Source organism: Lontra canadensis, unplaced genomic scaffold, assembly GCF_010015895.1.
Source record: "Lontra canadensis isolate GAN:19392208 unplaced genomic scaffold, GSC_riverotter_1.0 scaffold36, whole genome shotgun sequence".
Taxonomy (NCBI): Eukaryota; Metazoa; Chordata; class Mammalia; order Carnivora; family Mustelidae; genus Lontra; species Lontra canadensis.
This window is the reverse complement of record NW_022631030.1, coordinates 3,245,622-3,260,955: the sequence shown is the minus strand read 5'-3', so window position 1 is coordinate 3,260,955 and position 15,334 is coordinate 3,245,622. Positions and strand designations below refer to the sequence as shown.

Here is a 15,334-nt window from a genome sequence, read left to right as displayed (position 1 = left end):
TGTCCCTAGAACCCCACTTAGGGACCACCTCAGACTTTACAGGTGATAATTTTTTTGTTTTTTTTAAAGAATGAAAGCAACCAGCCTGGACTCTCTAGGTAGAAGTAAGGACTCAAAGGTACAGTATCTTCTTCCCAGCCACTGGGGGAACCATGATTTACTGTCAGTCTTGAGTACCTAAATCCTCTCTCTCCCAAGTCATAGGTGTTCTCTCTGGTCTTTGGGTCTCTTTTTTGTTGTTTGAGAATCCGTGGTCTCCCCAAGACCTTTTCATACTCAGACTCAAGAATGATGCAATAGTCCAAGCTCAGTTCTTAGCATGCAGCCCAGTCCGCCTGTGTGAAGGACTTCACACACCTGTTTAATAGCAGCAGCCATAGAGCTAACAGTCATAACAGTAAGTAATAGTAGTTGTACCAATAGCAGGACAGTGCATTTTAAATTACAACTTGTTTCTTGCTCTGTTGGGCCTGGGGATATGTGGAGGAGTGGGCTGGCTTAGACTCTTTCCTCCCTCTAGTCCAATCCTTGGTGATCTGGGTTCTCATTGGAGAGTCTGCTTCCATTCAGCAAGGTGGGAAAGTTTCTTTTGTGCTTAGCAATGCCTCTGAGACCTTGGCCAGAAGGCTGGCCTGTCCAGTGTGCTGTGTCTTTCTCTCAGGGACATCAGGAGCCCCAGGGGTGGCAGAGCTGGGGCTGCTGAATTCCTTCTGGGTGCCTTTGGGCTGTGAGGTCTTTTACAAGAATGGAGGCCATTTGCTGCACCAAGAAATGTTGAGGCTGTGGGCAGAGTGGTGTGCCCCTGGGGGCTCTTGCTCCGTCTGACTTCTGGGATCCCCAGGTGGGCAGGACAGGGGGAGGCTGTTTCCAGGAGAATGGAGGGGCAGCAGCATCATGACTCTGACTATGATAAGAGACCAACAAAAACATGATTTGAAACTGGACAAGGTGGTGATGTGTGTGGAATTAGCCTGCCTTTTTTGAAGCTCTTTTCTCCTCTCTCCTCTGGGGAATTTTTTTGAGCCTTTCCACCCTTCTCCTTCATGGAGTCTGTTCCTGGGAAACTCTCAGCCAGAGAATAGAGAATGATAAAGCTGGGTGTATTCTATACCCTAAGGCGTTTGCATTCATTTGGAATCTCAGACTAAGAAATTTCAGCTCTTCTGGTGGAATTTCAGGTTTTCCCTGGTGGGGAAGATGATTTAGGATGTCAGGGGTCATCTCAGAGCCACTTAAGTCAAACTAAAGGTAGTTTGTACCTTTAAGGTGGAGGAAGGGGGTGGCACAACAGTCTCACCTTCCGGACATTGTAGATCCAGTTGAGATAGGCTGTGACCTTGGTGTATACTCCTGGGGTGCTGGGGCCCCCACAGCCGTGGCCCCAGCTCACGATGCCCACCACTTGCCACTGGTCAGAGTGATACATCAGGGGCCCACCGCTGTCACCCTGTGAAACATCGGACCAGGGGTTGCTGGGGAGGGCAAGCAGGGGCGGGGTGGAGGAGTGGGCTTCTCTTTCTTCCCCTCCTCGCATTGGCCCATCTGTTCCTCTGTGCTCCCCCAGCTGCTCCCCAGTGTTCTGTGCTGTTCTGCCCTCACTGCCTCTGCTCATGCTGTTCCTGCAGCCTGGAAGGCCCTTCCATTTGAGGCAAAAGGGTTCTTTTTGTGGTCAAGTAAGTTGTTGGTGTGCCTTCTCTCAGATTCACAAGGCGCGCTAGCAAACTCAAGGCCCTGAGGGGTTCCTCAGTGAGAAGCCTGATTATCTTTGTTTAATCCAGTACTTCCTAAATTTATTTAGCTGCTCATGGGTTGCCTTTTGCCTGCCAGGTACCATTCTAGACAACTGGGATTCAATCAATGAAAGGAACGAAGATCCTGCCCTCAGGGAGCTTAGAGTTAGATGGAGAAGAGAGAGAGAATAAACAAGCAAACAACTCAATAGACCAGAGCATGTCAGATAGTGAAAAGTGCACTACTTTGGGTGTCTGTCCCAGCTTCTACAGCCCCTGAGACTTCTCCCTCAGAACCCAGTAACACCAGAGCCTAACTGCCCCTCTTGCCCACCACTGTGAACTCCCCGAGGGCAGAAGACACTGTCCCCAAAACCCAGTATTCACCTGGCATTCAAGTGATGGCCAAGAGCTACCTCTTGAGTGGAGGAATTTAATGATTGAGAATGGGGTCAGAGTGAGGTTAAGGGCTTTAGTGAAAATGGCTCGGAAGAACTTCTGGGGATGGAGGGAGTGAAAATGTATTTAGGGACTAATGGGGTTTGGGGGCGGGGGAGGCATTGTTCCAGGGCTCATCCAGCAGGAGATGGGTTTTCTCTAGTCTAGTGCAGCATCTTGACAGTTCTAGAGAAAACAGACCTGGCCTTCCTGCCCTCACATGACCCCTACTCCTGTGGGTGATGGGGGATAAGAGCAGGTGGGTTGGCTAACCGCCTTTGTAGGTGAAATACACACCTGAAATCTTTCTGCTTGTCTCTGTCCATCCTTTCTTGCTTATCTGACTGTAATCCTTCTTTCCCTCCCTCTCTCTGTTCTTCCCTTCATCACGACTGAGTGCCCGCTGTATGCAGGACTTCATGTGGGGCTGTTGGCCTCTGGACTTACTTGTTTTTCCAGGACTAAAATCTCTATCCAAGGAACTCCCTCATGATCCCACCTGGCAGGTGTCCACGCCGCCCTCCAGGATGCCGGCACACAGCATCTGCTCAGTAACTTCCCCTTGGTATGCGTCCTCTGCGTTGCACCGAGTATGGTCAATGACCTGGACTGAGGCCTGCAGCAGTGTGTCAGACAGCTTTCCTGGGAAGGTGAAAACACATGCGTATTCCCATTCTTGCCTCTCACCCCCACCCAGGACAATTCTCTGGGTTACCTGGCATCTCAGTGCTTGGATTTCCAGGAGGGGTTTTTTCCCCCAGGGTGGTCCTCCTTCCCATCACCTCCAGGAGCTGCTCCCTCAGCCCTGTGTTCCTGAACCCAGGACTTACCTCCATCTTGCTTCGTAAAGCCCCATCCGATGACCCAGAGTGGGGTGGCTGGAGTGAGCTCCTCATCAAAAAAGGGCAGGCAGATGGGCCTGACTGTGCCTGCCAGGAGCAGAGAGAAAGGGGGGGAGAGCCTGGTGGCTAAATGCTCTGGAAAGGTTGACACCAGGGTTTCTATGACCTGTATTCCAGGGGATGTTAACAGAAGTGGCATGAGAAAGTTCTGTGGTCAAATAAGTTGAAGTATAGTTTAAACATAATCCAAGCAAATTAAAAATTAAATGCCTTATTATATCTTTATATGCTAATGTGCCCCAAGAAAAGAGCTCTACTATAAAAATGTTTCCCAAATTTAGAATAGAACCTGTTTTTTCTCCAAGGGACCAGTGTCCTGTGGAACTGGCAGTTGCAAATGCTGAGAAATACTATCCAAGCATGAGTCATCTAACAGAGCTGTTCAAAGAGTCCATGGGCTGCCTTAAAGGTAATGAGCTCTCTGCCTGTGGAGGAGACCAGGTGGGCACAGTAACCCCTTGGCAGAGATACGGTGCAGGCTCTTGGCACTCGTTGAGGGTGGAGGATGGACTAGAAGATCTTTTAGTTCCCTTACAGCCCCAAGATTGGATGAGTCTATGATTCTCACTTGAGATGCTCCACGTGGAGAAAACAGACCTCAAAAGAACCCAGCTTGGGTGGGGCAGGCTGCGAGCTGACAACTGAAAGGGTTCTCATGGCCCCTTGCTGATGTTAGGCTGGTGTATTCACTGGAAACAAATGTACAGCTGAGGGCTTGAGAGGAGAAGCAGTGTGCCCAAGGCCACGTAGTGAGCTAGTAGCAGAAGGGGAGTATAACCTGGCCTAAGGGGTCTGTTCCCACATTCCCTCTCACCGGAGAATGTGAGTGGGAACTGCAGCTTCACGAGGGCAATGTCCTTCTCTTTTGGGTACGTGGTGTTCAGCTCAATGACGAAGATGCTGGCCACAGGCAGGGATGGGAAGTTGCCCAGTTTGTCTGAGCCAGCCCTCACCTTCCAGGTGGACACATCGTGATGCTTCCTAGGTGGGGGGCAGAGACAGCGGGGTTCAGGCCTGAACCAAGCCTGTGCAGTCTTTGCCCACAGCTGGGTCCCCAGGGTGCTGGGGGTTGGGGTGCTGAATGTCCCTGCTGTAGGGGGTTATGATGTTGAGGCCAGGGGTGGTAGAGAAGGAGCAGGTCTGAGGAATCCCTTACAAAAGGACAAATTCTAAAAGGGAATTTGATCCTTTCCCCTGGTGAAACCTGCTCAAGGAAACTTCTAACTGGAGGGCCAGGGAAAGGGCTGTTCCCAGCACCTGAGCTCTGGGGTCCTGGCACTTTCCTGCCCCTGGTACTGTCTGTGCTACTCAAGTGGTACTTGTATTGTCAGTTTCGTTATGCACTTGTCTGTCTGCCTCCCGACACTCCTCCCTGCATAGTGTGCATGGGTGGTTTCCCAGGAAAGGACTTAGAGCTTTGTCAGATCTCAAAGGTTAAGAATCTCTGGCCTACACTCTGAATTCCTCTAAGGCGCTGACAGAGCTAATGCATACGGATACATAATATAGTACTCATTAGATATTGAATGAATGAATGAATGAAAGAAGGAAAGTGAAGAGGGCTTGGGAGTAGTCCTTCCCCAGAGGTATGGGCAGGCCTCTCTCTGCTGGCTTGTAAAGGAATCTATGCTTTCTGCTTTAAGTTTTTGGGTATAATGGGGGAGTGGCAGTGACTCTCAACCCCAGAACCACTCCAGAGAAGACTGGCAGAAGGAGCGCATTCTCAGGACTCCAGGAAGATGGATGGGAAGAGCTTCTGTGGAGTGAGTAGGGGCTGGACTGAGGACCCTGGGTATCTGATTGCTTCCCAACTAGAAGAGGTCAAGCTTGGTGATCAAGCTTGGCGACCAGCGCCTTCTTCTCAGACCCTGGGTGGCTAACAAAGGATGTCGTGTTCAGTGTCTCATTGGGGGTGGCCACACCCAAGGACGTGTTCTGTAGAGGGAGGGGAAAGAGAGGATAGGGGTTTGGAACACAGGCTGGGAGGCAGGGAACCCCGATACTTAGGCCCCTCCAAGTCTTTGAGCCCCCAAGGCTTCCTTGTGGTGCAGCCTTACCTGAAACAGTGGGCTGCCGTGAGGATCCAGTAGGGGTCCAGAATGCTCCCTCCACAGATGTGTTGTTTGTTGTACTGGATGCTGACCTGCCAAGGCCAGGAATCCACAGAGGCCGTCTCCCCACCCACTACCCGAGGGGCCTTCAGGCTGTCCCCACAGGCTGGAGTCAGCAGGGACGGGGGAGAAATCAGGAGTCAGGCTCTTGAGGGATGGACTGCCTCCCCTTGGAGCCCTGAGTCAGTTCCCTTAGAGCAGGGCCCTTATGACTGGGACCTGGACGGGTGGGGAGGACCGCCCATTTTGAGTTATTCCTAGGGAGCTGGTGTCCCAGACCATAGATTTTTTTCCCAATCTCCTTCTCTTTTGTTGGGCTTTGGATGTGTTTATATTGTGAACATGGGTGTGTCCATTGTGCTGGGAATTCATGGCCTTCAAACCAAACAGGTGATAGAGAATTACAAATGTCCTGCCCAGGTGGAGTGTCCCAGCTGCTCCTGTGGAGTATTGGCAAGCAGACGCCCACAAACTGCTCTGGGAGCCGGGACTGGGAAGAACATTCCAGATACTAGATCTTCCTATCCTAAACTCACCTTTCTCCAAGTCCCTTCCCCTGTGATGAGTAAGTCTCCCAATTTGACATCCTATGCTCTTTCATATGCCACTGTCCTTGGCTTTTCCATCATGGCCCTCAAGCTCTGGTAAAAGCCTCCATTCCCATCTTCCTGCCCTCCAGTCTCTCCAGTCCTGGTGGTCACGGCCACAGTGGTGGTTCTCTCAGGAAAAGGCTGCCATCCTTTCTGGGCCTATGCCAGGCAGGGGCTTTTCAGATACTTGTTATTCCAAAATCTGCTTTCTCCGTGTCTCCTTGCTCCCTCACAGCCCCGAGGCATCTTTCTTTCTAGAGCAGAGTTTAAAGTCCTTCTGGCAGCTGCCCACTGTCCTTGTCTGAAGTTTCCGTCTAGCCAAATCGATCTGCTTGTGTAGCTCCCTAAAAAGTTTTTCTTCTTTTGCTTGAGGAAGCCCCCATCCCTGAGATGCTGTCCTATTGCTATTTATCTAAACCATTGATCCATTCAGCAAATTTGAATTAAGTGCCTACTGAGTTCAGGGATGCTGGGAAGAGAGTGGAGGACAGGACAGACAGACAGACAGACATGGTCCTTCCCTTCTGGGAGCTTACAGCTCAGTGTTTAGCCTGGGTACCACCCCCTGGGGGCCGCCCAATCCCTGGAGAGCCCCCCCCACCCCGTCTTGGAATTTCCATAGCCTGCTCCCAGTGTTGGCCTGTCTTTCATTTCCTTTGTGCTTTGGTCTTCCTGTTAAGACTGACAGCTCCTCAAGGGAAGATCTGTGACTTCAACCTCCCTGCGACATCAGGGCCATTCAGCTCAGAGCACAGATGATGTGACTAATGGTTCAGTCTTTCACTAGCTAGCCACCATGAGTCCGTCCCCACACACCAGGGATTGTGGGCATCACGATAGAACATCTTAACATCCAACAGGGAAGCCTATATACTACCCAACGGCAAAGGCAGTGACAGTGGCCTTGTTCCACTCCGCCTATCCAGTATCTGGCCAGCCTGGCAGGCTCTGTTCAGTTCTTCCACAAGTCTGGGAGGACAAGCTGGGTCACAGAGCTTGTTTTCTCTTCTGTTCTCTGTAAGGATCTTCTGGGGCAGTTGGACAAAAGGCTTTCTTGGGAAGAGGAACCTCAGAAGGGTCAGGTGAATTACTCAAGGTCACACTGGAAGCCAGTGGGACTGGTGCCTGGGTCTCTCTGTGGCAGTCAGCTATGAGCGCTGTTCAGTCTGGCACCTCCCAGCTGTGGCCTTGCGTCTTTCTCTCTCTCTCTGCTCTCTGTCTCTGTTATAAACTCCTGAGGAGAATGGCCAATTCTTTGACTTACCTGTGTGCCTGATAGTGCTAGTGTGCCTGATAGTGCTAGACACAGTCTGTTTTTGCTAAACTAAATGACACTGTGATGGAGGAGGCCTTGTGGGCCTGACCAGGGTGGGAGGGCGTGGAGGCCCAGTTCTATCCTTTCCAGTTTTCTCTTCCCTGCCAGCTCTCTGCTTTGGTTGTGGGGTTGTGTGTGGACGGTACTAAAGAGTTCTTAACGTCCCCACTTGAAGGAGCACTGCCCTATAAACCCAAGGCCCAAGGAAGTAAGTTTGGGACAAAACAGAGAGAAACTTAGAGTCTGAGAGATTTAAGAATGAGGATGAAGGTCTTTCTCCCCACTCTTTGCTGGCCCAGGGCCCAAACCCTCAGAGATGGGGCGTACTCACCAAGGCAGTGCAGGGAGACCAGGGAGCCTGAGACACAGGGTCTGGAAGGGAGACACAGGGCCTTGAGGTTTCTGTGGGAGGTGCGGACTTCGGTCCCCTGACCCTGTTGACCCCAGTCCCCTTCCCGCACTTGGAAAATCTGGAATCCACATGCTGAGGGACTATATAGAAACCACACGACCATTTAGTTCAATGCAATTCAGTTGGTTTGGGTTTAAGATCCTTGATGTTAAGGACTCACAATGTGCTGGGCCCTGCCTGCGTCTGAGCCCAACCTGAGCCCTTGGCATCCTGGAGTGGAGGAGAGCAGAGCCTGGAACAGTGTCTGTTACGCTGTGTGCTTTTCAAGTGAACGAAAAGGGGGATTTCTGTGGAATTACAGGCACATGATCCTTCTGCTACCATCTTGGTTCTTTTTAAGATTTACTCTCTAGAGAATGAGCAGCCCTCAGCAGCATCCCCAAATGCTGGGGAGCCAGCATCCTCTCTGGTACTCTCTGCTGCCATGTGACCATTTTTCTCTAGATGCTGAGCTCTCATGCGGGGTGGGGAGGCAGAGGAACAGGCCGCTGCCAGAGGCTGTGGGGCCTTTTCTCTGGAGAGCTGGGAACGTGGAGAGGTCTTACCCTGGCCTGGGTAAGTGGCTGGGATGGACAAAGTGGCCTTTGGAATCTTGCCTGTTGGGTTTAATTGGGAGCGTAAAGCAGTAGGAAAATTTTTCATTTTATTCTTGGATGAAAAGGCCACCAATATGTAGACACCATACCTTGTGCAGCTGTTTGTTTTATATGAAAAATGGAGTCAACCCAGAAAACCTCTCAGAAATCTGATTCTTTAGCTCTTGGTATCTGACAGTCTACATGGCCTGGAGTTCTTCCTGTGGTCTGACTTATATTCCCCTTGCTGCACCTGCTTGGGGTGGCTGCCTACAGCCCCGATGGCAGCCTCCATATGTGAGCCTCTCGTGGGCCAGGGGGCGTCCTCCCACTTACCCACTTAGGTTTTGCACCTGAAGCTCTTGGCCATTTTCTGTGATTCCAACAACATCCAGATCTTGGTCTGGGCCAATCTCCACAGCTTTGAAGGTGGGTTTGCTGCTCACATTGGGAGAGAGAGAGAGATGTGAGCTAGGGCAGGAGGTTAGAAGATGTTGGGAGTAGCCCCCACTCCCAGGAGCTGCGATGGGAAAGAATGTGTCCCAGGACTCAGATCTGGGCACAATGCTGATGTGGTCTTGCTTTCCCAGAGCTCTGGACAAGTTATGGACATGCTTTCCTAACTCCCAGCTGTAGCCCTATTTCAAATGTCCTAGGATATTTTCTCCTGAATCATAGCCAGGGAATTAGAATGTGGATATCTGGTTTTCCAAACAAGGCATCTGGGCTGAATTGGGTAGTGGGGGTACTTTATGGCGCCCTTGGAGGTAGGACAGGATGAGATCAATCTTCACATGAGTCCGGAAGAGTCTCTCCCTTGGAGCACCCTCCCTCTTTCTCTCCACTGATCCGTGTTTGTCTAATTTCAAACCTTGGGTTTAAGTTTTAGCTCCTCCAGGAAGTCTCCCCCGAGTCATCCCGTTGTCCTGATCGTCTGTTCTTCCCCATCCAGCTATGCTAGTGCTGGCTCTGTGTGCAGGGTTCAGGATGACTGAGGCATGGGGTTACTGGCCACTGATGTTCTCACATTCCCAGGCAGGAGTTGTGCATACCTGGTGGGCCCAGGTACACCTGGAAGGGCCTGGGTGTGGCGGTACTGGGTTTCAGAACCCTGGAGATGGAGGCTCTTGTCCTGCCTCTGACATTAGCTTGATGTGTAACCTTGACAGGTCACACCCTTCCCTGGGTTTCCTTAAGCCTCACTTTCTCCCTCTGTAGAATGAGAGGTGGACCTCCTGATCTCTAGAGCCTCTCCCATCCTGAGCCATCTCAGGTTTATGGTCCTGGGACAAAAAGGGCTTCTTATCTAGGTGGAAGAAGGAGAGAGGAGAGAAATCTGAGACTTGGAAGGAGGGACAGTGGTGGAAACGGATAGTCCCTGGAAAGCTAAGCTGTGTTCACCCATTACATCCTAATGAATAATTCTGACTGGCATTGATTCTGTAGAACTCAAGAAGCCAGCTGGTTTGGTACATTAGTGCACTCCAGAAGGGCAGAAACGTTAGCATCCTATTACCTTAAGAAGCCTGGGAGACACCTTGGTTGCATAAGGCAGCTGCAGCCCGCAGTGCTGCCCATGGTGCTGCCCGTGGCGCTGGGCCCTGCTGATGCTGCAGTGGCTGGACTGCAGTGAGGAGGAGGGGCTTGCTGCAGGGGAGGCCTGGCTGCTGATGGAGGAGGGGTAAGAGCAGGGGCCAGGCATAAGCAGCCCAACTGTGCCACATGGAGAGTGTTGAGCAGCAGAGAGGCCTGATAACCAGAGAGCACAGGGGGCCACAAGGTCTGATGGATCAGTAATGCTGCCAGGAGCGTTTACTGAAAAAGGACCTGGAGGCTGCTTTAGGGGTGGATGGAAGAGAGTTCCGTGATTGACTGACAGTGTCTGCCTAGCAGTTCTCATTTCTGCCTAGACCAGTTTCCTAGAGTCCTTGGGGACCTGCCCCACTCCGCAGCTGAATAAATGGGTTCTTTTCCCTCCTCTCTGGTTATGCTCTCTGAGTGGTCAGTGGCCTCGCCTCTCCTCCCTTTATAGGGAAGGCCTGGGGGGAGGAGAGAATTACCCAAGCTGGAAACAGAGATGCTGCAAGAACTCCTGATACCCAGGAATCAAGGGGGCTTGGGCACAGCCCCCAAGCCTCTCCCTCCCCAGCTCCTACCAGGCGAGTTACTTATCTTTCCTAAACCTGTTTCTAAAATAGATAGAGTAGTAACGACCCTTTTGGTTTTTGCCAAGATCAAATGAATATAAACGCATCAAGCAGATCACTCTTAATGATTACATAACTCTTCACCCACTGAAGCTTTGGAGCTGCTGTAGAAATTTGCTGGCAGAACTGTGATTGCAGATGGGGCCTCGATGGAATCAGGTTTGTTTAAACTGAGTTTTAACCAATGGGACATTGAATAAGTAAGTATTATACTCTGGGACAGGGCAGCTTATTGCTGGGCTGTGAAGGAGTGAGGGTCTCGAGGAGCCAGCATGGTGTTGGGGGTGCGTGGTGAGGCTTACATTCTCTCGCTGCACCTGATAGCTCTCCTATGACATTGCCAGTACTTGCCCCAGTTAACCCTTGAGGAAACCGGGGTTTAGGAGATTGAACTTCATGTTGGTTCTATGTGAAAATGCTCCGGTTCAAGAGCAGTTCTGTCTGACTTCTGTATCTATATTTTTAGGAAGGGAGGGAGGAAAGGAGGAAGGAGGTCATAGGGGTGAGGGGACGGCCTCTGGAGGCTGGGGCCGGGTACCTGGCATAGCCCATCTGCCCACAGGCTGTCTTGGCCAGAGCTTCTGTGAAGTTGTCAAAGCAGGCAGAGGCCCAGCTCCGTGTGGCCGGGTCCAGCACTTGCAGGGTAGATCGGTCCCTGGAGAGGCGGACTGAGAGGGGAAAAACCTGGGTCAATTCCAGGGCAGGGATCTGTCTGGCCCATCTCCCTCAGAATTCATCATGGGACCAGCACAACCTCCCTACGCCCAGGCTGTAGAGCACTACAGAAAACCAACCCTTTCAATTTCAAAGGACGTTCTTCTATTTGGCTTTGCCTGATTGAGCCTCATTTTGATGGTAGCTAGGGTGACCAGATGTCCTGGAAGGAACCTCCTTGTGGACCTCTTGTCTTGGTAGAATTACCAGCAGCTCTCCATTTTATTCTTACAGATAACCAGTTTTGGTGATCTTTGGTGACTCTACCCATGGTCCTCATGGCCTGCCTAGCCTGGGGGACTTCTCACTGAGGAACCTAGCTTCCTTTTGACCTGAGGGAGGAGGTTGAGAGGGAAGTATTATTGGCAGTAGGATGGCCGGTGCCCATAGGCATTTGACTTCTGATTTAAAAAAAAAAAAAAAAAGGATATGTGCAGGAAGTCACTTAATCCTGCCCGTCAAAACCCCCAACACCCATCTCCTGGCTGTCTTTTTTCTCCAGAGCCCAAGTACTAGGTGAATGAAGCTGGGCCAGCCCCATCTGAGAAAGAACGTGAGTTTTTGTTGGAAACCTCTTCTAGTCCTTTGAAGGACCTAGCTCAGTCTTGTTACATAGCAGGCTACAATAAACACCTAATGGATAGAAGGATCAATCGTTAATGGCCTGACACCCACTTTTCTAGTCCCCTTGAAAGAACAGATGTCACAGAAAGGAGGGAACTCCCCAGCGTTATCCAATCCAGCTGCCTGCCTCAGTTCCATCCCAGTGTAGCAGAACGAGGCAGGCTATGTTACAATTTCCTGTCCCTTCTAGCCCACATCTGTTCCTCATATTCACTGAGTATTTGCTCCATGTTAAGTACTAGGAATCTAGTCCTGTTGCTCTTTCGAACCTTGCAGTAGGGATGGAAACTGACCGGTCAGTTGGCAGATGCTGTGCCTTGAACTGGGGGGGACCTGAGCTGGTTTCCTGCTGTGCCCTCCCCCATGGTCCCTCCAGCCCCTGGACTCACCTGCCCCTGGGGACCCATCAGGGAAGGTCTTGACACAGTGCTGCTCGTCCTCCCCAGAGGCACAATCCTGCTGGCCATCACACACTTGCCTTCTCAAGATGAAGTGGAGAGGCCGCCCGCAGAGGAAGTAGTATTTGTCCAGAATCACCTTGACTGGAAGGCAGGGGCAGGGAGGGGGCAGAGAGGACTGACCGTGAAGCAGGCAGCCCCGGCGGGGGTGGGGGATGGGATAGGCTGTGTTTCCCTGAAATCGTGCTGGGCTTCAAAATAGGCAGGTGAGGGTTCCAGACCCAGTGATGCCACTTGATAGCCTGGGTACGTAGTCCTGAGCCTCCGTTTCTGTCTCTGTAAAGTAATGCCTGTCCCATACCTATATGTTGTGAAGCAAGAGAATGTGTGGGAGAAACTTTTAAACAGCCCCACTGGCCTCATCCTCCCGGTGCTGGCACAGTACCTCTGGTAACGAGCCCAAAAGATGAGAGTGCTGGCCCTGCTGCCTCCCCTGTGACTTTAGACCTATCACATCCTCTCCCAGGGCCTCAGTTTTCTCAGCTGTACAGTGGGGTGAGGTGGTTGAGAACGTTCTGTAAGCTGGTGGCCGTGAGGGTCTTGTAACTACCAAGTGCAGTTCTAGAACTGGGTGTTTTTTATCTGGGGCTGAAAGATCCACGGAGGGGCTGGTGTTTTGTTGGGTTTTGTCTCCTCCCTGCTGCTTTCAGATTCTGTTCCTTCTTTGCTGTCTTGGGTAATGGGAATGAGTCTAGTGTTTGTAACTCCTCAGGCAATGAATACTTCACATTTCTAAAGGCTCCTGGTAGGAAGAGACCTTCCTGCCCAACTGACCCTACCCTTGGCCCCAAGCTCCCTCCTGCCTTCCAGTGTTGCCCCTGTCTAGCCACCCTACAGGTGATGGTGACAAATTTGACCATGGCCTCACTGCTCACTGTGGGGAGCTTCCCATGCACTGCCTTGTGTCATCCTGATGACAACCTGAGGAGGCAGTTGTTGTGATTAACTCACATTATGGGGGGTTTACAGAGTTGGGGTTTAATTCCCCAGGCCACACAGCACTTCTCTGTAGAGCCAGGATTCCAGTCAGGGTCTGTCTAACCCCAAAGCTCTTTGCTGCCTCTCCATGCCTTCCCTGAGGGCCTTTGAGTTGGGGTCTGCTGGCCTGGATGCCCTGGGTGTGAGGGAGCACGGGAGAAGGAGCAGGCTGGATCTTTCCTAGACCTTCAGAGTTTGGTTCATGGTCAGGGCCCAGGGTAGAGCAGGGTCATTCTAGCCTCTTGATGACAGTGTCATCAGTTGAGATCCCAGAAGCCAAAAAGTTGAGGGAACCTTGCCTGGGATGGAGGTTCAAATGACCTCCTCTGGTTGCAGAACCCGGGGGACCACAGCATGGAAGCCATGTCACAGGGCCTTGTGGGATGGGGAGACCTCAGTTCTAAATTGTGCACCACTCCTGCCCAGGCATGCCTGCATGACTCTGGCCTCTTTTTCTCTCTCCAGTGTGGCCAGGCATATGCTCAGAGAAAGCCAGCTCTCCTTTGTATTAGCGTGAATAGAACAGGCTTAGGACAGCTGCTCTGCTGCTGCTGCAGACCCAGGGCCAAAGGCCAGCCAAGGTCCGGAAGAAATGCGCAAGCTCTCAGGGGTGGGGTGTGGGTAGTGTTTGTGTTGTGGATCTGCATTTCTTTTGCCACAGGTGGAAAAGGACTTGCTCCGTCTGGGTGCCGGGGTCCCGTTCCAGCTGTCTCTAAGTGTCAGGCCTCCTCTCTGAGCCCCGATGCTCAAGTGGGGGAGGAGGGTGTGGGCTCAGTGATCGCCGAGTGGTGGTGGTCGCTGCTAGTGGAAATGCCACTCTGGCTGTGAGTGCAGGCTCCTGAAGGGCCCATCCTCCCTGGGTTAGCAAACGTGTGCTTTTGTGTACGGCTCTGTCGCATCTTTGCACCCTGTCTGGTGACCAACACTTTGGCACCACCTGATTTTCATCTGGGTGTTTTACTCACATTATCTCCCACATGCCTCTGGGAGAGACAGGATGTTTTACAGAGGAGAAGACTAAAGTTGAGAGCGGTCAAAGGACTTACTCAAGGTCACACGGCAGCAAGGGGTGTCCTGACTGCTAGCCTGGTCTGCTGTGCCCTGCTCCCCACCCCGAGAGAGCAGTCAGCAGCCTGCTGTTACTGTGGCGGTGGCGGGGAGGCAAGGACAGTTGGTGGTGGAGTGGCGGAGGAGACCAGGATGGTGGGCATGGTAGGTCATTCGGTTCAGTCTTCGTTACTGAATGGCCTGCCAGAGATCACACTGGGTCTCGGGCATTGGCCAAGAGGAAGACAGAGCTACAGGCAGCTTGTGTGTGTGTGCGCGCGCGTGTGCACACGCCCTGTCTGCCTGGGTGGCTTCCCCTGTGCCTCCTGTGTGAGTCCCTGCCTCAAAGGTGAAAGGGCCCCCCAGTCTTCTAGCCTTCAGGGCTGCTTAGGTGTCTGCAGGCACCTGACTAAGGAGGCAGGGTCGTGGCCGCCCTGGCCCATTGCCTGTGTGGGTTTGTACCATGTGCAGCTGTGTGTTCGCAGTGGTAGAGTTCATCTGGGGTAGGTGGGGGCTGCATTCACCTCCCCCTTTGACTCTTGGAGGAAGGCTCCCTTCAGAGCGGGGGATGGACAGGTATCACGCAAAGCTCTGTGCAGCTCAGCTGTCTGTGGCTGCTAGGTGGAAGGGTGGCGGGTAAGGTTGTGCTCAGAGGGGCATGTGGGAGCTGTAGTTTCCTGTGGGGGATGAGGGGGAGGTGGGGGCAGTCATGAGGGGGTGAGGGCAGGGCTGGGGGCTGCCACTTACTGAGGACAGCCATGATGATGATGGTCGCCAGGCTCAGCATCGCTGCGATGATTGGGACCCCCACCTTTTTGAAGGTCTCCAGAGGAGGAGTTCGGGGTTTGCGCAGGGGGGTGACATCTGTGAGGCAGAGGGACAGAGTCTGCTGTTAGCCCTTGGAGATCGCCCCCGCCAAGGCTCACAGCCTACCTGCCCTCTGGCCATGGGGCTGAGCTGCAGAATGCTTTGGGGACAGTTTTGCTGAGCACTGGGGTTTTATTCCTGCAGACTGGGCTTAGCTTCAACAGCTCAAGGTCACCCACCTCCTTCGCTTATCCAGGCTTGTCCATCTTTCACCTGTGCCCCCCAGAGGAGCCTCTGGAACAAGATGTTGTCCCTTTGTCTTGACTTAGCCTGTTCCACAGTGTTTCACCCTGTCTGGTCTGCCCTGCAGCTGCCTGGGGAGAGGCAAGTACTCATTTATTTTACTATCATTTATCCTCTTTTCTG

General features: G+C 52.2%; 1 protein-coding gene across 1 annotated transcript in view; it reads right to left on the bottom strand.

Moving 5' to 3' along the window:
- Nucleotides 1-496: 496 nt before the first annotated feature.
- TMPRSS4 (transmembrane serine protease 4) overlaps nucleotides 497-15,334 on the bottom strand; it is a 33,354-nt gene continuing 18,516 nt past the window's right edge. Inside the window, exons 3-13 of the mRNA XM_032868606.1 lie at nucleotides 14,849-14,965; nucleotides 12,008-12,160; nucleotides 10,819-10,948; nucleotides 8,410-8,511; nucleotides 7,418-7,458; nucleotides 5,128-5,287; nucleotides 3,885-4,051; nucleotides 2,999-3,097; nucleotides 2,668-2,810; nucleotides 1,298-1,447; nucleotides 497-904 (exon numbers count right to left, since the gene is read on the bottom strand). Of these exons, the coding sequence (XP_032724497.1) occupies nucleotides 893-904; nucleotides 1,298-1,447; nucleotides 2,668-2,810; nucleotides 2,999-3,097; nucleotides 3,885-4,051; nucleotides 5,128-5,287; nucleotides 7,418-7,458; nucleotides 8,410-8,511; nucleotides 10,819-10,948; nucleotides 12,008-12,160; nucleotides 14,849-14,965 (1,274 nt within the window). The 3' untranslated portion in view covers nucleotides 497-892. The remainder of the gene's footprint in view (nucleotides 905-1,297; nucleotides 1,448-2,667; nucleotides 2,811-2,998; nucleotides 3,098-3,884; nucleotides 4,052-5,127; nucleotides 5,288-7,417; nucleotides 7,459-8,409; nucleotides 8,512-10,818; nucleotides 10,949-12,007; nucleotides 12,161-14,848; nucleotides 14,966-15,334) is intronic.